The 24,354-nt window shown below is 44.8% G+C and overlaps 2 protein-coding genes across 5 annotated transcripts in view; one reads left to right on the top strand and one right to left on the bottom strand.

The window, feature by feature from the left end:
- ESYT3 (extended synaptotagmin 3) overlaps window positions 1–14,649 on the top strand; it is a gene marked incomplete at both ends in the record, with an annotated part of 41,151 nt that extends 26,502 nt beyond the window's left edge. Inside the window, 15 exons of the mRNA XM_081106165.1 lie at window positions 1,187–1,357; window positions 2,018–2,100; window positions 3,759–3,807; window positions 4,250–4,339; window positions 4,941–5,003; window positions 5,098–5,160; window positions 5,676–5,744; window positions 6,258–6,344; window positions 6,996–7,145; window positions 8,957–9,453; window positions 10,067–10,165; window positions 10,627–10,758; window positions 13,378–13,483; window positions 14,262–14,311; window positions 14,613–14,649. Of these exons, the coding sequence (XP_080962291.1) occupies window positions 1,187–1,357; window positions 2,018–2,100; window positions 3,759–3,807; window positions 4,250–4,339; window positions 4,941–5,003; window positions 5,098–5,160; window positions 5,676–5,744; window positions 6,258–6,344; window positions 6,996–7,145; window positions 8,957–9,453; window positions 10,067–10,165; window positions 10,627–10,758; window positions 13,378–13,483; window positions 14,262–14,311; window positions 14,613–14,649 (1,746 nt within the window). The remainder of the gene's footprint in view (window positions 1–1,186; window positions 1,358–2,017; window positions 2,101–3,758; window positions 3,808–4,249; window positions 4,340–4,940; window positions 5,004–5,097; window positions 5,161–5,675; window positions 5,745–6,257; window positions 6,345–6,995; window positions 7,146–8,956; window positions 9,454–10,066; window positions 10,166–10,626; window positions 10,759–13,377; window positions 13,484–14,261; window positions 14,312–14,612) is intronic.
- Window positions 14,650–22,528: 7,879 nt separating this feature from the next.
- The window catches only part of CEP70 (centrosomal protein 70), a 54,129-nt gene continuing 52,303 nt past the window's right edge, over window positions 22,529–24,354 (bottom strand). For all 4 annotated transcript variants that reach the window (XM_081106161.1, XM_081106162.1, XM_081106163.1 and 1 more), the window contains one exon: window positions 22,529–24,037. In XM_081106161.1, the coding sequence (XP_080962287.1) occupies window positions 23,976–24,037 (62 nt within the window). In that variant the 3' untranslated portion in view covers window positions 22,529–23,975. The remainder of the gene's footprint in view (window positions 24,038–24,354) is intronic.

Raw genomic sequence — 24,354 nt, 5'->3', positions numbered from 1 at the left:
GCCAGGGTGTCCCACGCCAGGGGTGTCCCACGCCAGGGGTGCTGTCAAGCGGCCGCGACTTAGACTCATGGGGAACCGTGCCTGTGTGTGTGGGACACCAGCTGCCCACGAATGTTTATATCGATTTGTTTCACTCCATTTCCTATTTTTAGGGTTTTTTACCTTAACTTTACAATCATAAAAGCATGTGCATGCTTCCAACGTGCAATATAAAGACCAAGTTATAGTTGAAGGAGTCGGGCTTCTAGCCCTTGTCCCTCCACCTACTCTGCCCCTTCTCCCTGGAAGCAGTGGTCCCCCCCGCCCCCGCCCCGATTTCTCAGTTTGTTTTCTACGAGGCAGATACGCCCCGGTGTTGGTGTGTGCATATCTGTCCTCAGGTCCCCCGTTCCTCGGCGGACGGCCGCATAGCACTCCCCCCGCCTTGCTGCGTCAGGCCGTCTCCCTGACCGTGTGGGTGGAGCCCTCATTCTGGGGCCACCGGTTGCTCCACGTGTGGGCGTGCTGCACCTATTTCACCGGTTCCCCACCGACACACAGTTGCGTCTTGTGTTTTGCTGGGACAAACAGGCTGTCAGGACATTCTCACAGTATGGCTTTAGGGCTAGAAAGTGGGAAGGCTGGGTCCAAGGGAAAAGACATACGTACTTACTGGTATTTAAAAAGAAATAGTTCCAGGCGGGAAGGCTACTCTTCCCAGGCCTTGGCTCTGTTCTGCCTTGAGACATGGCCCGGGGAGGGGGGTCGGGTGAGACAGGGCTGGGCTTCTAGGAGGCAGGGACCCAGCAGCAAGCAGTGCCCACGGGTTGTATCCACCTGGGCACTGGGCAGAAATGACGCTGGAGGTCAGTCTGCTTGCCGGTTACAGACAGGAAACCTCAGGGGGCTTGGTTTGCCCTGGTTGTTGGCATAGCTGAAATGGCTGCCGTGGAAGAAGCCATTCCTAGGGCAGGGTGGGAAGGCCAGGAGTGTGGGCGGGGCACTGCGGTGCAGTGGACAGAGCTCTGGGCCTGCCATCACGTGCTGCATGGCCTTGGCCAGGAGGCTGCCGTCTCCCCATCCCGACCCAGGAGAAGGTGGGGTGGGGTGGGCTGGGTGGTGTCTGAGGCTCTGGCCTGATGGTGTGGGCCTCGAGGGCTGGTACTGCCCAGGAAGCAGCGGTGATCCCTGCGCTGGGCGTTTCTAGGGGGTGATCAGAGTCCACTTGCTGGAGGCGGAGAAGCTGGCTCAGATGGACCACTTCCTGGGGATCCGAGGCAAGTCAGACCCCTACGCCAAGGTGAGCATCGGCCTGCAGCACTTCCGCAGCAAGACCGTCTACAAGAACCTGAACCCCACCTGGAACGAGGTGTTCGAGGTGAGGGGCTCCTCGGCCGCAACTGGCTCCGCTCTGGGTCGTGCTGGGACAGGCGGCCCCTTGCCCTCACGGGCCTCACCTGCCTGTGGGGCAACACTGGCCAAAGGAGTGGGCCTTGGGGGCCGGCAGGATGGGCTGCGTATCCCTCTTCCCAAACCCCCGTGCTCCCGGAGGTGGGCTGCGGTGGCCCCGGAGGGACAGCTTATAGATGCGCTTCCTGTCCTTTCCCCCAGCAGCTGTGCTGGAGGCTTTCAAATCAAAGTAAAAGGGAAAACATCAAGGTAGTCCTGCCCCCTCCTCTCAGCCAGAGCCAGACACCAGGGGCTGAAGTTCTCCCTTGAGCTTAACCACCCCCCGCTACTCCCTGAAGGGGGCCCCACGGCCTGTGAAGTGCCCTGGAGGCTGCAAAGCCTGCCAAGCACACCTGCAGCTGCTGTGCCCTGAGCACCCCCATGGGTTGCACTTGCCTCTCCTCTCCCCACCTGCCCCCACCTGCCGGGAGGGCCTCTCCCAGGAGGGCTTCCCGGGCACTGAGAAGGCCGGCGCCTGCCTGGGCTCCAGCTGGCAGCTGTGGAGCTGAACCTGGCTCCCAGGGGTCACGGGTGAGTCTGCTTCACCCGCTGCCGTGGCCTGCGGGTCACGTCCGCTCTTTCCTTCCAGTTCTTAGTGTACGAAGTCCCTGGGCAGGACCTGGAGGTGGACCTGTATGACGAGGATACTGACAGGGACGACTTCCTGGGCAGGTGAGGAGGGCTGAGCTGGGCCTGGGCGCTGGGCTTTCGGTCTCAGGGCCGTCCACACCTCTCTCCATTCTCCTGAGTGTTCCACCCTGGACTCTGGGCCCAAGGGATACAGAGAGGACCCAAGGTTTATGTGCCGTAGGCCCTGCTTTCTGATCTCTTAATGTACCCAGGGTCCCCATTTGGGGCAGGGGGCAGGGGGCAGGGGCAAAGCTGACACGCATGGCCGGTCCCCATTGTCAGGGAAACCTGGCCACTCGGGCGGCAGCACACAGAAACCCAGGGTGTGTGCAGACTGACACGACCGGGCTGGGGCTGCCGGTCCCAACGGCCCACTTCCCGGTCCTTTGAAAGCCTTAACCGGAAGTGTTCAGTGGAGAACTGAGGTGGCAAAGCAAGTTTCCCTGTCCCGTGCCCTCTAAATGCCATGGCTCCACTTCCCGCAGTCACTGTAACAACCCCAAATGCCTCCATTTCCAGAACTGCCCCCAATGCCTTCCACAGGATCAGTTGGCACGTGTGTGCAAAGAGGTGACACCCACATTCTCAGCGTGCCTCCCACCTTCCCACAGTGTGGACTCCCACAGTGTGTCCAGCCTCAGAGGCACTGGCTGAGTGTTTGAGTAAATTTGCCGTCGCCAAACTAGAGGGTGTTCTGCAGCTTTAAACAGCAGGACCCACACGTGGACCTGGAGGACGTCCGCTACGTAGTCGGCAGAGGGGCAGGTGGGCGTGACACTCAGTTCGATTTGCCTTCCCAGGGGGGCCCTGTGTGTGTGTTCGTACGTGTTCACGTACACAGCAGGCTGCTCACCCTGCTCGACTCCGAGGGCTGGGACTGGGAGGCTGAAACGAATTTTACACAACGCTTCATACTCCCGTGTTGTTTAGCCCGTTCCCTGAACACAGAATTTTAGAAAGAACGAACAAAACCAAGTGGGAGGGGCACAGCCTGACAGCCTGAGAACCAGCTCGCAAGCCAATGCTGCTTACCTTTTTTCTCATCTTAGTAATTTTCATAATATTGCAGGTTTGAAGTGTGGCTTGTGATTCATATTTTGTGTAACTGATTTCAAGTGTGTTTGGAGCTCAAACACACTTCTAATAGTTACATGCAGTTAATTTCCCCCCTGGCTTGAGTCAGGGAAGGTGGGAGGCACGCTGAGAATGTGGGTGTCACCTCTTTGCACACACGTGCCAGCTGATCCTGTGGAAGGCATTGGGGGCAGTTCTGGAAATGGAGGCATTTGGGGTTGTTACAGTGACTGCGGGAAGTGGAGCCATGGCATTTAGAGGGCACGGGACAGGGACACTGAATTCCTGCAACGCATGGGCAGTTTTGCACCATGAAAAACCATTCCACTCCAATGCCAGTAGCACCATCACTGGTAAGTCAGAGCCGATGTGTCCAGCATTACCTGCTTATTCCCCTCTGGGGGTGGAAGCCACCTGCCTCTGGGCAGCATGCCCAGAGCAGCCCTGATGGCTAAGACAGTCCTTCCTCCTCGAGCTGAGCGTGGCTTCCCACTGGTTCCCTGGCATGAATAAGGTCCTGGGTCTTGAGGGCCCGCTCAGGTATTTGAGCCTAGATCAGGGTGGGCGGCCACACCGTCCGCTGCTGCCTCCTGGGAGCCGAGCTGACCCCTCCCTGTGTATTCCAGCCTGCAGATCTGCCTCGGGGATGTCAGGACCAACAGAGTGGTGGATGAGGTAGAGTTGTGCGTGCAGCCCTCCCTGTGGACAGCCCGCGCAGGATGCTTCAGCCCAGCTGGTCTATGAAATGGGCCCCTCCCATGCTGAGCCACACATACTGGTCTCCAGGGCCAAGCGCTGGGCGAGACACAGATGGGTCCCAGGACCTTCCAAGGCCTCGGTGGGAAGAAGCTTCCCTGGCAGGCCCCGACCAAGGACCTCCAGCGGGGGGTGGTCACACTGCAGGGCTGGGCCTGGGCAGGAGGGTTTGTCCATCCCAACTGTAGCACTTCCTCCTAACCCACATCCCAGTCCCTCAGCCCGGAGTCTGCGCTGCTTCCCCCTTTCCCTGAGCCTCTATTGGGGCCCCACAGGGTCCCAGGACTGAGCTGCCTGTGGAGGGTCAGTAGCACCTCCCTGGCCCTGGCCCCAAGCTTTCCTTTCCCTCGTCTCCCCGCAGTGGTTTGTCCTGAATGACACAACCAGTGGGCGGCTGCACCTGCGGCTGGAGTGGCTTTCACTGATCGCTGACCCTGAGGCTCTGACTGAGGTAAGTGCAAGGTGTTGGGGCTCCCGAGCAGAAAGCAGGGCTGGTCACGTGTGGGCTGAGCCCCCAGACCTTGCTTAATCTTCGGGCCAGCCCCGCCTTTTAGAGAACCTGTCCCTCAGCCCTGTCTCCACCAGGGCAGCTCCTGGTTTCTCTCTGTCTCTCCTCTGAGCATCTCAGTCTCCTTCAGGGAAGCTGGGATCCTTAAACGCTGCTGGTGCCTGTCAGCCTAGACCAGTGGTCGGCCAACTGCGGCTCGGGAGCCACATGCGGCTCTTTGGCCCCTTGCGTGTGCCTCTTCCACAAAATACGTGCGGGTGCGCGTACAGTGCGATTGAAACTTTATGGCCGATGCGCAGAAGTCAGTTTTCAGCCGGGGCGAGTCTACTTTGAAGAAGTACTGTTGATATTTGGCTCTGTTGGCTGAGTTTGCCGACCACTGGCCTAGGCCACAGGGAAAATCCACCGTGTCTGACCTGCACCTGTCGTGCTGCCGTTGGGTCTCGGCGCTGCAGAAAAGCTAGGCTGAGGGATCTTCCCAGCAGCCTGGAGGGCAGGGGCTGGCTTCCCTCCAGGGGACCTAACGAGGTCTGTCTGCTTGCAGGACCACGCGGGCCTTTCCAGTGCCATCCTCGTGGTCTTCTTGGACAGCGCCTGCAACCTGCCGGTGAGTGGTGACATGGTCAGGGTCACACACCCACCTGCCTTGTGCCCCCCTTTCTAATGCTCACTTGAAACGGAGATGTCTTCTTGTGCTGCAGAGAAACCCCTTTGACTACCTGAATGGTGAATATCGAGCCAAGAAACTCTCCAGATTTGCCAAGGTGAGAGTGTGTGTGCGGCTGAAAACCCGAGAGCAAGTCAGAACTCCTTTTCCCCAGAGTAACCCCAGGCCCATGTTTTCCGGGCGAGTCTGCGCACATAGCCTGGGCTTGGCAAGAGCTGTCCTTGTCAAATTTCCTGGTGCCGGGCACTGGGCTTGGCAACTCATCCCCCACATTCATTGTGCCCGTGAGACACGATGACCGTGTCCGATTTTATTGCCGTTTACAAATAGGACCTGGAAGGTTAAGGCCTGGGTCACACACCTAAGGGAGGAGCTGGAACTTGGACCCACCCTGTGTGTCTCCATAATGCCAGGGAGCCAGAGCCTGTACCCAGCCAGCTCACTGTTCACTGTTCACAGGGGGTCAGCCCTGTCCAGGTGCTTGCACAGTGACGGCAGCAGCTGGCTGGCCACAAGTCCCACTGATGCTCCTGAGGCTGGGAGTGGGGTGAGGGTGTGCATCTTAGGCTGACACTGATGATGCCACCCTCATTGTGATTTGCCCCCTCACAGAATAAGGTGAGCAGAGACCCTTCTTCCTATGTCAAGCTATCTGTAGGCAAGAAGACATATGTGAGCAAGGTAAGGCAGCTTGGTGTGTGGCCATGGGGTGCGGAAATGGGGGCCCCAGCCCTTCTCAGTGAGAGAAGCAAAAGACGAGGGAATTAGCTTACACTGAATGCCAAGTAGGTGCCAGGACACATTCCAGACACTTTATATTTTATTTAGTCTCCAAAGTAACCTCACACATAGTGTCATAGTTCACGAATCTGAGGGTGAGAGATCAGTGACTTACCCCAGGGCACATGCTAGAAAGCAGCAGAGCTGGGGTTCAAGTTTAGGCGTGACTCTAAGTCCTTTCCACCACCCCGTCTCCAGTCCAGCAGGAACCTCCCTCCCAAGTGAGCACTACGCTCACATGACTCTCAGCCCCTTTAAGTCTGGCTGCTCCGCCCTAATGCCTCCCACAAGCATGTGTGGATCTGACCATGGGCAGAGATGGCCACCAGAGGTCCCTGGGGGCTGGAGTGAGCGCACAGGAATCCTGCTCTGCCAAACCAGACCCTTTAATGGCCTCTCTCCCTCTGTCCCCAGACCTGTCCCCGCAGCAAGGACCCCGTGTGGAGCCAGGTGTTCTCTTTCTTTGTGTGCAGTGTGGCATCTGAGCAGCTGCGCCTCAAGGTTTGCTGGCAGTTGGGCTGTTGGATCAGAGCTGAGAGGTGTCTCGGCCAGGAGGGTGGGAGCTCGAAGTGCACCTCGAGCAGGTTCCCCTGGCCAGTCAGCCCCGCCCCAAGGCCTCCCACATCTCAGGGAGGCTGGTGCCCAAGGTCACTGGGTAAAGGCTGTGGGCACACCCCTCAGATCCCTTGGCTCTCCCTGTGAAAGCCTTTCTGGCTGTTACACAGCACCCAGAGTGGCCTGTGTTGAAATCTACTCAGGACATTTCTGATGTATTTATTTTAAAATGTTAATTTTCACAAAAGATCTGTGGAAGAGCAAATGGAGGATTAAATAATGACGTGTCTGAGACCTTGGGGATCTGGGGCCTCAGCCTGGTGTCCGGTCATGGAACAGCAGTGCTCACTAGCCCTGAAAGCCCCAGGCTCTTTGTCACCGATACACTTGCCTTATAGAGACCCTAACTGCCTCTACCCTGAGTCCCTCTCTTCTTGACGGAGGCTGGAAGCAGGACTGATCCCATTCCCGGTTTTCAGAACAGGACCAGGGGCCAGTAGCAGCACAGTACATGCTGACAGAAGCGAATTAGACGTGGCCAGGCCCAGAGGGTGGTGGTGGTGATGGTTCTCGTTTTGTGGCTGGCCCACTGCTCAGGTCCTGGATGACGACCAGGAGTGTGCTCTGGGAGTGCTGGAGTTACCCCTGTGCCAGATTCTCCCCTATGCAGACCTGACCCTCGAGCAGCGCTTCCAGCTGGACCACTCGGGCCTGGACAGCCTCATCTCCATGAGGCTGGTGCTTCGGGTAACTCCCCCCGCCCCCCCCACGAGGTAGCGGGTGGAGCTCTGGTACAAGGTAGATGGCCCCAACACTTAAGTACTTGCTCTATGTTGGGAAGAAGCTAGGAGATGGATTCATATTTTCCATAGTTTTGGAATATTATTAGCCAATTACCTCTTCAAATATTGCCTTTCCCATTCTTTCAATCCTTCCAGAGCCCCTTCCATGCTGAACCTTCTCATCATCTTCATATTTTCTACTTTTTTGTCTCTTGGTGCTATATTCGAATTTTTTCAGACCTTCCAGTCCACTAAATCCTTCTTTGGCTATGCCTAATCTGCTCTTTAACCTGTTCATGGTCTTTATTTCAAAGGCTATTTTTCATCTCTAACTTTATTTCATCTTTAGTCATTTGAAAATACTTTTAAGGCATATTATCTGAATTCTATTACCTGAAGATCTTATGATTTGAATTTTGTTTCTGGTGATGCTTTTTCATGATGACTCATTTCTGTGTTTGGCAACTTGGGCTGAAACATGGTCAGTGTTCCTTTGTGAGCTGGACTGAGGTGGTTCACTTCCAAAGAGACTCTACTATTGCTGCAGCCAAGAACCTCAGGGGAACTACAAATATGGGTTCCTTTTTGTTAATTTAGGTGTGGATTTTTAGAGAAAGAGGGAAAGAGAAACATCGATTTGTTGTTCCACTTATTTATGCATTCATTGGTTGACTCTTGTATGTGCCCCGACTGGGGATTGAACCTGCAGCCCTGGCATATTGGAACAACACTCCAACCAACTAAGCTACCCTGCCAGGGCCTATGTTAATTTTTAACTTTGGGTTTCAAGACACCACAGAGAGTGTAAATTCATATGAGAGGCCTACAGGTGCCCTGTTGTTAGAAAAGACTTAATTTCCCCCGACCGGATTCAGGCGGAGGCAGACACGTGTCTGTCACTGGGTTTGCTGGTGGGCAGACTGTGTATCCGAGGCTACTTTTTCACTAAAGAGACCCACCTTCATAGGTCCTACGTCAACTCCCAGTCTCACACTGACCAAAGCCTCTTTTCCCAATCCCTTGGATTCCACGGTTGATAAATGACCCTCAGAAAGCTTAACCTTTATTTTTTAGTTTTCTCCTCTTCCCTCCCCCCTTTTTTTTAAGCCCTAGGGACTTTCTTTGGGATTTTGGCTACTTAAAAGGATGTTTATTTTATTGGGGCATTCCTAACAAGACGTTTTTCAGAATATGTTAACCACCATATTGCTAGAAATGGAAACCCTTAGCAAGGGCCCTGATAAATAATGAAGGGAAAAGAGGAAATGCAATGGCTGAAGTTTGAAAATCTGGTGTTAAGGCTACAGAGGTATGTCTGGATAGAAAACACATTTTAGGGACAGTAATGGTGAATAGGTGACAGTTGGAAAACAACCATATCCAGAAGGTAGCTGGTGATATGTGTGAAGATTAAGGTGAGGGAAGACTGAAGGTATAGGTCTGGGAATTGCATGCTGAGAGTGCAACTCTCGTGCAGCCAGTATGACTATAGCAAGGAGGGACAAGGACTGAGTCTTCATGAAAACCCCCAAGTGAGGCAGGAGGAAGAGGGAAGATAGGGAAGTACTGGTCAGAGGGGGAAAGGCCGAGAGAGGTTAAGGAAAACATGGTCTGGAGGGAAAATTGTATTGCGTAGTCAGGAAGGAATTGGGAGTTTTGAGAAAACTGTTCCTCCCAGGAAAAAAGAAGAGAAGGAACCATTTTCTAGAGGTTAAGGTGAGAGGGAAATGGAAGTGGTGGGCTCAAGCCATAAACAACCCTGTCATTTGCTTGCAGTTCCTACGTGTGGAAGAACGAGAGATGGGGAGCCCATACACAGGACCTGAAGCCCTAAAGAAAGGCCCTCTGTTCATTAAGAAGGTGGCCACCAATCAAGGTCCCAAAGATCCACCCCAGGGAGAGGGTCCTGCAGACTTGCCCTGCCCCCCAGACCCTGCTTCTGGTACCAAGGAAGCCTCCAAGAGCACCATGACAGCCACCAGCGCCACCACGGCTGCCACCGAGCCCACACCCCAAGCGACAGGCCCAGAGCCGAAAGGCAAGGACAGTGCCAAAGGTTTCTGTGAGCCCATGGGGGAGAAGAAGAGTTCGACCTCCATCTTCCTGACTGTCCCAGGCTCCCACTCTCCAGGGCCCATCAAGTCACCCAGACCCATGAAATGCCTTGCCTCCCCATTCGCATGGCCGCCCGCGAGGCTGGCTCCCAGCATGTCCTCGCTCAACTCCCTGGCCACCTCCTGCTTTGACCTGACAGATATCAGCCTCACCATTGAGTATGCACTTCTTTGCTTAATCTTTTCTAAGATCACCTGCCTGAAAAATAACTCCCTGGAGGGAAAAGTAGACATGAACTTACTTTCTGTTCAAGTTCTGGTTTTTCACAGAATGGCGTGGTAGAAAGAACCCGGGGGTGGGGTGGAGGGGAGAGCAAGTGAGCACGTACACCAAGCAGTCTGTATACAAAACTGTGAACAGACCCTGGACTTTGGCTGTTACAGCACAAATCTTTCCAGAATTCTGAAGAGTTACACAGGGATAATATGGAATTGTGTAATTAATGACTGCCACGTAAGCGCTTATTATGGAGATAGTGCATTATTTAATTCCATTTTCACAATAACCCTCTGAAATAGAACTTACTATCCTAAAAGTCAACTTACCCAAGGTCCCACAAGCAATCACGCTGTAAGGCAGGTCCCACTCCAGGGCTCATGCTCTTCCTATGGTAAAGCAGGATCATTACACGTGAATGTGGGATGGAACTGACGTCCAACTGAAGAATTTTTAAATTAACCCATGTTCCGAAAGCAGGACATGCTTTGTCTTGGGGGTAGGGAGAGAGGCCAACACTTGTAAAGGCAGAAGTGACAAGCCCTTTCTTTACAGGGGCGGGGATTTCAGGCCGCGGAGGCTGGGCGAGATTCAGCTCACGGTGCGTTATGTGTGTCTGCGGCGCTGCCTCAGCGTGCTAATCAACGGCTGCAGGTAAAGACCCAAAATGGAGGGGGGCACTTGGCAGAGAGGGGCAGCCCCAAGATACTAGTAGACAATACAGTGGGAACCAGTGAGGTTTGAAGGCTGTCTTGCTGTGAGTGACAAGGTCCTCAAATGGTGTTGATGGGCTCAAGCCAAAGGCTTTGCTCAGAAGCAAGCGCTGCCAAACTGTCTGGGGTAGTGGGAGTCAGTACATTTTCTCAAATTCCTTGAGATGGAAAGTATTTAGCTGTACTCCAAACTACGAAAACTCATGTTGTCAAAACCACGCATCAGATGTTCTGTCCTCCCAATTCTACAGACTTTTGCTTTGTTGGGCATCTAGACTCCTGGGCATTTTTATCCTCAAGGCCACCTAAAGCTCAATAGCTAGTACAGCTTTCTCCACATGAGTGATTTCAATGTTTGAAAATCAGGACCTTTTTTCTTTAATGTCTTTGAAACCAAATCAGAAACCTGACACGCTGTACCAGCAGTGGAGTTGATCCTTATGTCCGTATCTACTTGTTGCCAGAAAGGAGGTGGGCAAGTCGTAAGAAGACCTCAGTGAAGCGGAAGACCGTGGAACCCTGGTTTGATGAGACGTAAGTGGTCCAGTCGGCCTGCCCAGAGTGCCTCACCCACTCAGGTACTTGCTGAGCACCTGTTGTGTGCCTGGCAGTCTGCCAGATCATGTGAACGGCTAGGGTTGAACAGGACAACATGGTCTATGCCTTCATGAAGCTTCTATATACTTTAGTGGAAGAAAAAGCTGACTACTTACTTGGTCATAGGAGCTAAAGTATTCCTGATTATGTAATGTTCCATACCTTTAAATGAAGCCTCTCTGGCAGAAAAAGGATTTTAATCTGGTTAAATATATTTTCTTTGAATCTGTGTTAGAGCAGAAGTTAAAAATAAACCTAAAATTTTCTCTAAAGCAAGTCCTTTGGGCTCTCTTCCCTCCTACAACAAAGCATAGGTGACAGATACCCTCAATACCTTGTCCACCCATGTCCTTGGGGGACATTGCTTGTTTTCGATGGCTTTGTGGTGGTAAATCTTATCCATTTTTTATTTCAAGTGGGCCTCAAGGTACAGAAATAAAAATCTCATAATTGCTTCCTTCTTCAGAATCCTGAGAAGACATTTCTAGCCAGCCAAGGAAGATATACCTGATAATTTTGGTTTCCTCTTATCTTAGAATAACTACCCATTTTAGCTTTTACTTCCCTTGACTATGGGACCAGACAGAAAATCAATAAGGCAACACTGACCTTAACAAGTATATACAGAACATTCCATCCAAAGCAGCTGAATATAGGTACATTCTCAAATGCATATGGAACACTCCTCAGGATAGATCATGTTAGACCACAAAAGTCTTAATTTAGGAAGACTGGAAAAGATGCTCGATATGATTTCAATCAACTGGCATGAAATCAGAAATTAATTAAAGGAGGAAAACTGGACAGTTCACAATTATGTGGAGATTAAACAACATGCTATTGAACAACCAATGGGTCAACAAAGAAATCAAGAGAAATGAAAATGGAATGCAACAAAAGCAGTTCTAAGTGGGAAGTTCATAGTGATAAATCTCTAAATGAATAAACGAGATCAAAGCCCAAAGTTAGAAGGAAAGAAAAAGATCAGAGTGGAAATAAATGAAATAAACTAAAAGGACAATAGAAAAGATAAAACTAAGAGCTGGTTCTTTGAAAAGATAAAGTTGATAAACCTTTAGCTAGACGTAACAAGGAAAAAAGACAAAATAAAATCAGAAAAAAGAAACATTACAAATGATACCACAGAAATATATATATTATTGATTTCAGAGAGATAGAAATATCAATGATGAGAGAGAATCACTGATCAGCTGCATGCCCCCGCACTGGGGATTTGAGCCGTGAACTCCTGGTTCGTAGGTCAGTGCTCAACCACTGAGCCAGGCTGATACCACAGAAATAGAAAGGATCATAAAAGACTACAATTATATACCAACAGATTTAACAACCTAGAAGAAATGGATAAATTCCTAGATACATACAACCTACCAAGGCAATCATGAAGAAATAGAAAATCTGAATAGACCAATTACTAGTAAGGATTTTGAATCAGTAATATCATCTCAATAGAAGCATACAAAGCATTTCACATTCATTCATAATAAAAGCTCTCAACATAACAAAGGCCATATATGACAAGCCCACAACTGATATCATGTTCAATGATAAAAAGCTTAAAACCTTCTAAGATCAGGAACAAGACAAGTATGCTATGCCCATTCATGAACTTTTATTCAACATAGTACTGGAAGTCCTAGCCAAAGCAATCAGGCAACAAAAAGAAATAAAAGGCCCCCAAATTGGAGAGAAGTAAAATTGTTACTGATGACATAGAAAATCCTAAAGAATCCACACAAAAAACTGTTGAAACTAATCAACAAATGTAAGAAAGTTACAGGATACAAAGTCAATATACAAAAATATGTTGCATTTCTGTACACTAATGAACAGGGGATAAATTAATCCCATTTAAAATATTATAAAGAATAAAATACCTAGGAATAAATTTAACCAAGAAAGTGAAAGACCTGTAGATTGAAAACTATAAGACATTAAAGAAATTGAAGGGGACATAAATAAATGGAAAGATAGTTTGTGCTCATGAATTGAAAAAAATTAATACTATCCACACAATCTACAGATTCAACAGAATCCCTATCAAAATCCCAGGTATATTTCACAGAGATAGAACAAACAATCCTAAAATTTGCATCAAACTATAAAAAACCCAAAGCAACCTTGAGAAAGAACAAAGCCAGAGGCATCACACTCCTCAATTTCAACTACTAGTATATTACAAAGCTACAGTAATCAAATAGAATGTTACTGGCATAAAAACACACACACAGATCAATGGAACAGAATAGAGAACCCAGAAATAAACCCACACCTATATGATCAACTAATGTTCAACAACAGCACCAAGACCACAAAGCACAGTAGTCCAATGACTTAAGAGAGGCAAACAGGCTCTTGACACTTCCAGGACATTGATTATGCATCCCAGTGATGCACTGAGTATCTGCTATGAGCCAAACTGTTCTATAAGCTATTCTCAATAGTCTATATATCTTCTGTTTCAAAAGTAGGAAAATGGATGACACACTTTCAATGAAAATATGTAACTTTGATTTCCTGACTTTTTGCTTCTTAAAGATTTGAGTTTTTTGTTCCCTTGGAAGAAGTACAGAAGAGGTCGCTGGATGTCGCAGTGAAAAACAGCAGGCCACTGGGCTCACACAGGAGGAAGGAGCTAGGGAAAGTAAGTGCAGGAACGGGAGCTCCCTGGGAAGGGCGCCCTTGTAGAAATCCTGATTGGATCATTTAACTGTTACCAGAACTGAATTCAAGGAAGTTATGGCCTCATTAGGAGGTTTTGGGTGTGTTTCTTAAAATATTCTTGAAACTAAATGATGTAGATGAATAAATTAATATGGTAAATCCTACTGTAAAAAACTCAAGAATATCCCAATTCATTATTGCATAAGTATTTGAACATCTACTATGGTATTAAGTATTGTTTCTGTATTTATTTCTACATATATAGCACTGTTTGCTGTAAAGCTAGGATCTTATTACGTCAATATTTTTGTGATGATAGGATTTTGCTTAAAGTAGTAGAGGAAATAGAATCTTCAGAAAGATGCTAAGGGGAGGCAAAGAAGAATTATATTTGTACAATACTTCATAGTTGTATTCTAATAAACATTTCCTTATGCTCATCTTTTTAAAGCCCACTTCTATGAAGTAGGTGATATTATCCCCATTTTTACAGTTGAGGCAACTATGGTGTCTTGCTTTAAATTATGATCAGTTAGTGAGTAAAGGCAAGCTGTTCTCTCTTTCTGTAACATTCATACAGACATTCCTGGGGTATACAGCAATTCACCTCCCCAGGACATTGAGGTCACTGTCCTTCTGGAGAGGTTCCATGTTGAAAGCCAAATAGACCTTTTTTATGATCAATTTCATTTATCCCAGTATGTTTCCATATAGTGCAACATTTTTTAAAGGGAACTGATTTATTTGTGATTTTTTAGGTGCTGATTGATTTATCAAAAGAAGATCTGATTATGGGCTTCTCACAATGGTAAGTGAGCCCTTTCATTTTATCACATTAATAGTCTCATTTGCCCATATTCTCTCTCCAAAGTTTTTCTCTTCTCAGAACATTTCAGTTCCTTTGGTTGAGGAGGAAGGCTGATTATCAATCACCTTTACTATCTGCAGATCTCACTTACCTAGAGGATCTGTCAGCTCTAGCCTTAATCCTGGCTTATAAAGAGATGGGTTCTGCTGGTCCCATACAGACCCATGCAGGCTAGACTGTCCTGATGCTATCACAACACACTCTCAATACTAACATAAATCCAAACCCAATTGTCTTACAGGTATGAGCTCACTCCAGATGGACAGCCCAGAAGTTGATGAGCAACATAATCACCTTTATATTAAAATGTGTACATATGTATAGTCTGTAATTTAATTCAGAACCATTTGAAAATATATATACATACATTCTTGTGTGAATTTAACTGGATAGTATTAGGAAGAGGTAAACATAAGTAAAAGCCAGAACTACTCTCTCTTGGTTGGATTTAATTGTTCAAATCCCAAAAGAAATGTGGTATTCATGGCTAATCAATTATTAGAACCTCAGTAGTGATTTTTTTCACTTTTGATAGGTAATTATAGACCATCTGACTTAGGCCTTGCCTGAATGTATGTGTCAAAAGTGCCCTATCTCAGACATAGGGGGTGGGGAGGAGGCTGCTTTTATGAGACTAAAAGGTGACCCACCTCCAAATTGCCAAAAGATAATACTACCTAAGCCCACTGCCACCTCTGGTACTCCTCTGCCTGGGGATTTATTCCTGTATCTGAATTGGAACTAAAATGTATTTTTTTCTGATGGGGGGAACAAAGAGACAATGATATACCTAAACACCTTGAGTTAAATACTCCAGTGTGGATGGCCTGGGACCAAACTCCAGCATGTGGCCTTATTTCCAGAGGAAATGCAGGCCAGGTTCCAGACTCAGGTCTATGTCTGCACTCCCCTAGCAGAGCTGGACTCTGCTGCAGTCAGTGCCAGAGGGGCTTTCTGTATCCTCTCAGACAGATGTGGAAATTCAGCTCCACTTTTCTGAGACAGCTGGTTCCTCTAATAACATGTAAAAAGCAAACCATGTAAACTGTATATTTAAATAAGTGCCTCTTTTGCATTTCAGACTATAAAACCAAATATTCTTGTTCTCAGCTGTGCCTAGAGCTGTTATGAAGGTCACGTCCTTGTCTCTTTTATCCACTCAGACAATGCCCCGTTGCCATCAGGTTTCTCTCCCCACTACTGCATTCGATGCAGCTTTTCTACGAATAGTAACATCTTAAAGCAGTTTACTCTGTTATTCTCACTTATAAATTATCTATGATTTTCTCTTTTCTATAAGGTTAAAGCCCATTTGCCTTTTAAACCTAACATAATCTAATCTCCAATTTTTTGCTACTTTATTTGCTCTATTCTAGAATAGTCCAAATATTACCTCCTGCTTATTAAAATCCTACTCAGCTCTTAAAGGCCTATCTCAAATCCACCTCCTCCACTAGGCCAATCCACACTGAAATGGCCTCTCCCCACCACCTATAGTATAGCAATACTGTCAATACTGTGCATTTTTCATTTTAACAATTCCCTGCTTGTATTGTGTTTGGTATTTTTTGTTTCCATTTACTCTCCAATTGAACTATAGTGGAACCTCGGTTCTTGAACTTAATTCATTCTGGAAGGCTGTTAAAGGAGTGATTTGTTCGAAAACCGAATCATTTTTCCCATTAGAAATAATGTAAATTCAATTAATCCATTCCAGACCCCCAAATGATTCACTGCTTTAATCTTTCTTATATACAGTACACGTCTAATGTACTTTTTAATCTATAAATAAGCACTTATTTTCTTAAATGAATCACTTTCAGGTCAGCATGCAGCATCTTTATTTGTTCATTTATCACTGCCTCCGAAATGGCTGTCACTGACTGCTTTTTGTTTATCCAAATCAACCGTTTTTCTACCTCTTGGCCTCCTTTATGTCTTAAAATTGTGCAAATCAATGACTTCCCCAGCAACAAAAGTATTATCTCTTTGTTGCCTGAGCCTTTCATGCTGAGATATCAGCATGAAAGGGTTGTCAGGTTGAAAACCGAAGTTTGGTTCCACAACCTAGACATTTTTTCTGTGAGCAACCTGGTCAAGAGCAGAATTGTTGGAGTTGGGAGACATTGGAGAAATGAGTTTTGACTATATAAGCTATTTGAATTGATTTTCACCTCCATCATCCAAGATTATGCTAAATACATGGTAGATGTGTAATTTGTTTCTGCTGAGATTTCTATCTTGAATGACAAATTCTCATAATAAAATGGGGCAACTGATGCCTGTCCTATCTACCTCACAATGGCATTGTCATGTTCATTAAGTAGACAAAGGTATTGAAAATGGTGAAGTAAAAGGGAATGTTACCAGATATCATATCCTGAAATCTGGTAACCCTAAAACAACAGATCAAATGGGCAAAGCAGACAAGTGAAAACCTATCTTTCCTCTCCCAAACACATAGAAAACCTAGTTCAGTGGTTCTCAACCTTCTGGCCCTTTATATACAGTTCCTCATGTGGTGACCCAACCATAAAATTATTTTTGTTGCTACTTCCTAACTGTAATGTTGCTACTATTATGAATTGTAATGTAAATATCTGATATGCAGGATGGTCTCAGGCGACCCCTGTGAAAGGGTCGTTCGACTGCTAGAGGGGTGGCGACCCACAGGTTGAGATCCGCTGACCTAAAGCATGAACATTTATTTTAAACATGGTTGATTAAAAAGTAACACAGGTAAGGTTAAAGAGGCACTCTAAAGCAATGTATAGGAGTCGAAGGGTGTTGAAGTGTTGAAGGGAACCTGAATTGTAGCGTACACTAGCCAGGAGACAAGGCTACTTACTATGTGAGGGACAAGGAGCCTGAAAAATTTAGTGTCATCAAGAAAAGACCTTTTCAATAAAGACAAGGAATTGGTTGTCAGCAATGGGTGAAAACAGTCAGCTAATCTCCCTTATGGGTTCACAGGGTCTAAAGTTAACACAACTGACTTGGTATGGGAATCCCCCAAACTTGAAACAAGTGAAAATTGGTTTGGAACCTGGAACCATGTGAAGCCCTGTAAGAGACAACCGCAAACTGGCCCTTAGGGTTGCCTTTCCCATCCAGGGCACGTGTGGGCCACTGCAGCAGATAATTCCCCTAAAGCAGTGGTTCTCCACCTTCCTAATGCCGCGACCCTTTAATACAGTTCCTTATGTTGTGGTGACCCCCAATTTCATTGTTACAAATTGAACATAATTAAAGCATAGTGATTAATCACAAAAACAATATGTAATTATATATGTGTTTTCCGATGGTCTTAGGCGACCCCTGTGAAAGGGTCATTCCCTTTGGGGGTCGAGACCCACAGATTGAGAACCGCTGCCCTAAAGGGAAGCTCACTGAATAAATTATAAAAAGTATAATTTACAAATATGAAGCAGATTAAACAAAAATGGCCAGATGTATTTCAGCAAGAAGTCAGAAGTGGTGTGTGGGAAACAGTAGAGAGTAAAGAAATCTGCAAAATATGTTGGTAACCCTCAGTAAGTCTTGATTGTTTAAAAACATACACAAGTCAAACAACTTGGGGTATATTAGACTAAATGTGAAAGGCAAAACTGTATAGCTATAAGATAATATAGGAAAATAACATTACAACTTGTGACTATGGAAAGATTTCCTAAGACATGAAGAGCACTAACTATAACTATCAAAATTAGATTCTGCAGTTCATAAAAAGAAACTATAGGAAAATGGAAAGACACAAAATGGAAGAAAACATTTGCAACACATGTAACTGTCAAATCGCTCATGTCCAGAATATACAAATAATTCTTACAAACCAATAGAAAGACAGTCCAATAGAAAAATTAAGATACATAAATGCACTTAAAAAAATATATAAATGGCCAATAACCAAATAAAAAGATGCTTACCTTTATTAGTAACAACAGAAATAAACATTAAAATAACAGCTCTATACACTAGTCTGGAAAAAACGTTTAAAAACTGATTTACTTGGTATTGGTTAGGATATGGAAAAGTAGGAACTCCTTTACAGATGTTGGGAGTATAAACTGGTGCAACAACTTTGGAAAATAGCTTGGCGTTTTCTTCTAAAACTGCAGATACACAGTCCCTATTAAAAGTAGTCACACTATCATCCCAGAGGCTCCATTCACATTGTTACCTATAGAAATGGTACTACCTCCATTGTACAGTACACAGCCTCTGTGGCTACATATAGAAGTGTTTTCCCCTAAGATCCAGCAGTTTTACTTCTTGGATATTGATTCTAGAAAACTTGCACACAAGTGTACAAAGTTCCATGTACAAGAACTTTCATAGTGGCAGTTCATAGTAGCTAAGAACTAGAAACAACCTAAATATCAATCTCCAGTAGAACAAATGGACTGTAGAATATTCATAGAGGAATACTAGACAGCAATGAAAACAGGAGTGGATGAGAACCAAGATGGCGGCATAGGTTAACGCTGGAGTTTGCTGCTTTGAACAACTACTTCAAAAGTGAAACTAAAAGACGGAAAGGACATCACCCAGAACCACTGGAACGCTGGCTGAGTGGAAGTCCTACAACTAGGAGGAAAGAGAAACGCATACGGACACTCAGAGGAGGCGCAGTGCTGAAGTCAGATTCTGAGGTGCGGAGTGCGCGGAGCGGGCTGGCGGCGGAGGGCGCGGTTGGCGTTTTCAATCGGGAGGGAGTCGCAGACTCTGAGCTCCAGATCCGGGCGAGTCTTTAGGGACCCAGACTCAAACGGGAGAAGCGGGTCTGTCTGGCTTCGGTCAGAGCGAGTGCAGATTTCTCTCTGAGCTTTGCAGCGGGTGCTGGGACTCAGAGAGGCAGAGCCCCTGGGGACAGGACTGAGAGCGGCCATAACTGCTCTCTCCGGCCCACCCTGTTGATCCTGTGCGACCCGCTCCGCCCAAGCCCTGCACAGAGGCATTTGCCGGATAGCCTCAGGCAAACGCCAGATTAGCACCTCCCTAGAGGGCAGAAGTTCTCTCACAGCTGATTCTCATAGCCACTTGGCCTGGAGGTCAAACCCTCCCTGGAATTAGCTACAACAATCAAGATTTAACTATAAGACCACGAACAAAGACCACTAGGGGGTGCACCAAGGAAGCATAACAAAATGCGGAGACAAAGAAACAGGACAAAATTGTCAATGGAAGATCTAGAGTTCAGAACCACACTTTTAAGGTCTCTCAAGAACTGTTTAGAAGCCGCCGATAAACTTAATGAGATCTACAAGAAAACTAATGAGACCCTCGATGTTATATTGGGGAACCAACTAGAAATTAAGCATACACTAACTGAAATAAAGAATATTATACAGACTCCCGACAGCAGACCAGAGGAGCGCAAGAATCAAGTCAATGATTTGAAATGCGAGGAAGCAAAAAACACCCAACCGGAAAAGCAAAATGAAAAAAGAATCCAAAAATGCGAGGATAGTGTAAGGAGCCTCTGGGACAGCTTTAGGCGTACCAACATCAGAATTATAGGGGTGCCAGAAGATGAGAGAGAGCAAGATATTGAAAACCTATTTGAAGAAATAATGACAGAAAACTTCCCTCACCTGGTGAAAGAAATGGACTTACAGGTCCAAGAAGCGCGGAGAACCCCAAACAAAAGGAATCCAAAGAGGACCACACCAAGACACATCATAATTAAAATGCCAAGAGCAAAAGATAAAGAGAGAATCTTAAAAACAGCAAGAGAAAGAAACTCAGTTACCTACAAGGGAATACCCATACGACTGTCAGCTGATTTCTCAACAGAAACTTTGCAGGCCAGAAGGGAGTGGCAAGAAATATTCAAAGTGATGAATACCAAGAACCTACAACCAAGATTACTTTATCCAGCAAAGCTATCATTCAGAATTGAAGGTCAGATAAAGAGCTTCACAGATAAGGAAAAGCTAAAGGAGTTCATCACCACCAAACCAGGATTATATGAAATGCTGAAAGGTATCCTTTAAGAAGAGGAAGAGGAAGAAAAAGGTAAAGATACAAATTATGAACAACAAATATGCATCTATCAACAAGTGAATCTAAGAATCAAGTGAATAAATAATCCGATGAACAGAATGAACTGGTGATTATAATAGAATCAGGGACATAGAAAGGGAATGGACTGACTATTCTTGCGGGGGAAAGGGGTGTGGGAGATGCGGGAAGAGACTGGACAAAAATCGTGCACCTATGGATGAGGACAGTGGGTGGGGAGTGAGGGTGGATGGTGGGGCGGGAACTGGGAGGAGGGGAGTTATGGGGGGAAAAAAGAGGAACAAATGTAATAAGCTGAACAATAAAGATTTAATTAAAAAAAAAAAAAAGGCCTAGACTTACACAACAACATGGATGTACAGTAAAAACATAGTACTAACCAAAATAAGAAATGTTAAAAATACACTTGATTCCATTTTTATAAAGTTCAAAAACAGGCAAAATTCAACTACCTTGGTTAGGCATACACACAAAAATGACCAAACTATTTTTACAAAATAAACACTTCCTTACCTCTAATGGTGGGTGGGGAGGCCTTTTGGAGTGCTTGTGATGTTCTACTTCTTGGTTGTTGCATGGTGTTCACTTTATAATCATTTGTTATACTTGACATTTATGGTTTTTAGCATTTTTAACATATATTTTACAATAAATAAAAGTTTAGTGAAATAAATGAAAAATATCCAGCAACTATTAATTAAAAGGACAAGATTGCATTCAAGGCAAAATGCATTAGGAGCAATAAATAGAGATATTAATCAAGAGGATATTATCTACTATGAATTTGTAAATACTTGGATTCAAAATATATAAAACAAAATTTGAAAAATTCAAGATACAGAGGCAGAGCTGCCTCAAACAGATTGTCAAACTGCGGTGGGAAGGCCGGGGAGGGTTGGAGGGCAGGAGGGAGGCGGGTAAGAGATCAACTGAAGGACTTGTATGCATGCATATAAGCATGACCAATGGACATAAGACACTGGGGGGTAGGGGAGGCCAGGGGATTGTCTGGGGGGGGTGGGGGGGAAGGACACATATGTAATACCCTTTGTAATACTTTAAGCAATAAAATAAAAAAAATTTTTGAAAAATTCAGAGATTTTAGTATCGCCCATAAACTAACAAGTCCAGCAGACAAAAAGTAGATTTAAACAACATAGTAGCTATATGTGTGTGTGTATATGAAATTAGACTTTTTTAAAGCACATGTAGAACAGGTATATAATTTATCACATAGTCAACAAATTTCCAAATACTTAATATCCAAAAGACCATGTTCTCTGACTACAATGCAATAAAATTAGAAAAAAATAAAGAGACAACCCTGAATTATTTTCTTCTAAACTTCCACTTTTAACCAGAATGGACTGACAGAAACCAAATTTACCCTTCCACCTATACCAACCAAAATCAAAATAACAAAAAGACAAATACATGAAAACAATAGTTTTCAAGACACTGAATATCAGGTATGTGTCCACAAAAAGACCTGAACATGAATATTCATAGGAGTTTTATTTGTAGAAATAGTAAAAAACTGGAAATAACCCAGATTTCCAACAACAAATGAGTGGACAAATTATGGTCTATTCAGACAGTGAAATACTGAACAGCAATAAAAAGGAACAAACTTAATAAATGCAATAACATGCAAAAATCTCAAAATAATTATTTCAAGTGAGACTACAAAAGAAGAGAACACAGACCTAACCGGTTTGGCTCAGTGGATAGAGCGTCGGCCTGCGGACTCAAAGGGCCCAGGTTCGATTCCAGTTAAGGGCATGTACCTTGGTTGCGGGCATACCCAGTAGGGAGTGTGGAGGCAGCTGATCGATGTTTCTAACTCTCTATTCCTCTCCCTTCCTCTCTGTAAAAAAATCAATAAAATATATAAAAAAAAATATTTTCCCTTAAAAAAAAAAGAAAAAAGAAAGAAGAGAACACATTGTATGACTCCATTTACATAAAATCCTATCAAATGCAAACTATAATGACTAAAAGCAGATTACTTGTTACCAGGGCAAAGAAACAACTTTTGGAGTGATGGTATGTTTATTATTTTGAATGTGGTGCTGGTTTCACAGGTGTATAAGAACTTATCAAACTATATACTTTATTATTTTTTTTTTTTTTACTCACACACACCCATATATACTTTAAATATGTATAATTCATAGGTCAATTATACATCAATAAAATTGTAAGAAAATCAAGAGCTAAATATTTGCAGAACTTTACTTATATTTTAACTAATTATCTGATAAAGAGGACTTAACATTTTTACTAGTGGCATTGTCCCTCTCAGCCCTCCAAAAAAATTCCTAGGCCTCTGAAGAAGAGTCTGAAAAACCTTTGTTTTAAGCCAGCGGTACAGGATAACACTCCAACCAAGTGAGCTACACTGGCTAGGTCCCAAATATTTTTTCTATCCAACCCTCAGATACAGGTTCTTTCACAGGGCTAGTGTTTGGAAATGTAATTGCAGGCTAACAAAACAATTTTAAATCTAGAAAGAACTATGTCTAATCCCTAAGGTCACAACACCAAGGACCTGGATGCTTATCTACTGACATTACTCTCTCCACTCCAGCCTGCTGCTTCCTGGAAATTCTTTATAATATTCTACACAACCACAAACAAGAATAACTAAGAACTCTTCCTAGGCCTACTACTTATGAAAGTGAGGGGGGAGGGGATACAGGACTGTGGTAGGGGGGAAGCAGCAGTAACTCAAAGTCGCTTATACTTATAGATGTGAGGCAGAACACTAGTCCTTTAAGAAAATAAAGACTTGGAATATTGAAAATAAAGAATAAGTAGATGACAGCCAAGGGTGAACCTGCTGCCCAAGGAAGGCTCAGCCTAGTAAGAGAATATGACTCATTATTCGTGAGTGATACAAGTAAGTCACTGAGGACGCTTATGTTTGAAAATTCTTCATAAAAATTTTATTTAAGATCTCATGCCCTTATAAAAAGTACATTACATCAAGATTGCAAAAAAAAAAGACACTTTTTTATGAGAAAGTTTTATCTACTCATCTATGTTACCTCGTAATTCATTTCCTACCCTAACACATTTCCTCCTCCTTCCTTTTCTTACTCTTGCTTTGAAAGGATAAGTGCCATGAGGGATATCTTAATAGAAGGTGCCATTTTCTTGCCAGGAAAGCAATATCTTCCTACTGGACTTAAGAGAGCCATTGGCATTCCTTGTTCCCAGAACCAGAAAGGTCACTAAATCCTGAACTTAACTGTGACCTTTCTATTATTTTCAATCTCTCCCTGAGTTTCTCTTGTACTTACACACTATACTTTAAATCAATCTTAAATTTTAAGCACTCAAGAATTGCTTAAGAAATGATTAAAGGGTCTAAAGTTAACTGACTACTTTAACTTAATTGTTTTCTACATAAGAATCTCAAAGTTAAAAAAAAAATGTGAGTGAGAACCCAATACAAAGAAGGGGATGAAGTCTGAAAGTAAACACTTTTTATAACTCTTGTCTCAATGGTAAGTTCAATTGTACAAAATAATTAGAATGTTAAGAATGCAATTTACACAGTAAAAATGATTTGTTTTCAGTATGAAAGTACTTTTAATTTCTTTACTGCAGGTACAATGGCATCCAAGTTATCAATTTCTGTAATAAAAAACACACAGTAATAATAAAAGAGTAGCACTGTCTAGTGATAGGATCAGATGAAATGAGAATTTCTATGCAAAAGCAAACCTCAAACAAAAAAGCAACAACACTGGTGCTTTCATGTACATGACATTTTTCTCCAATAGTGGTAAGAGTTATCAATAATTAAGACACAGATGCTTCACAGGGCATCTTGTTTGTAAAAGCTACCACATACCGACAAGCATTCACTGACTTTGATATTAAATTCATTAGCAGTATGCTTTTATTAATAGATCTTTCTGGCCACATTTATGATATTACTGCCTCTTTAA

The sequence above is a fragment of the Myotis nattereri genome (assembly GCF_964212035.1).
Source record: "Myotis nattereri genome assembly, chromosome: 14".
Lineage (NCBI taxonomy): Eukaryota > Metazoa > Chordata > Mammalia > Chiroptera > Vespertilionidae > Myotis > Myotis nattereri.
The sequence above is the reverse complement of the archived record's forward strand: the minus strand, read 5'-3'. Positions and strand labels throughout refer to the sequence as shown.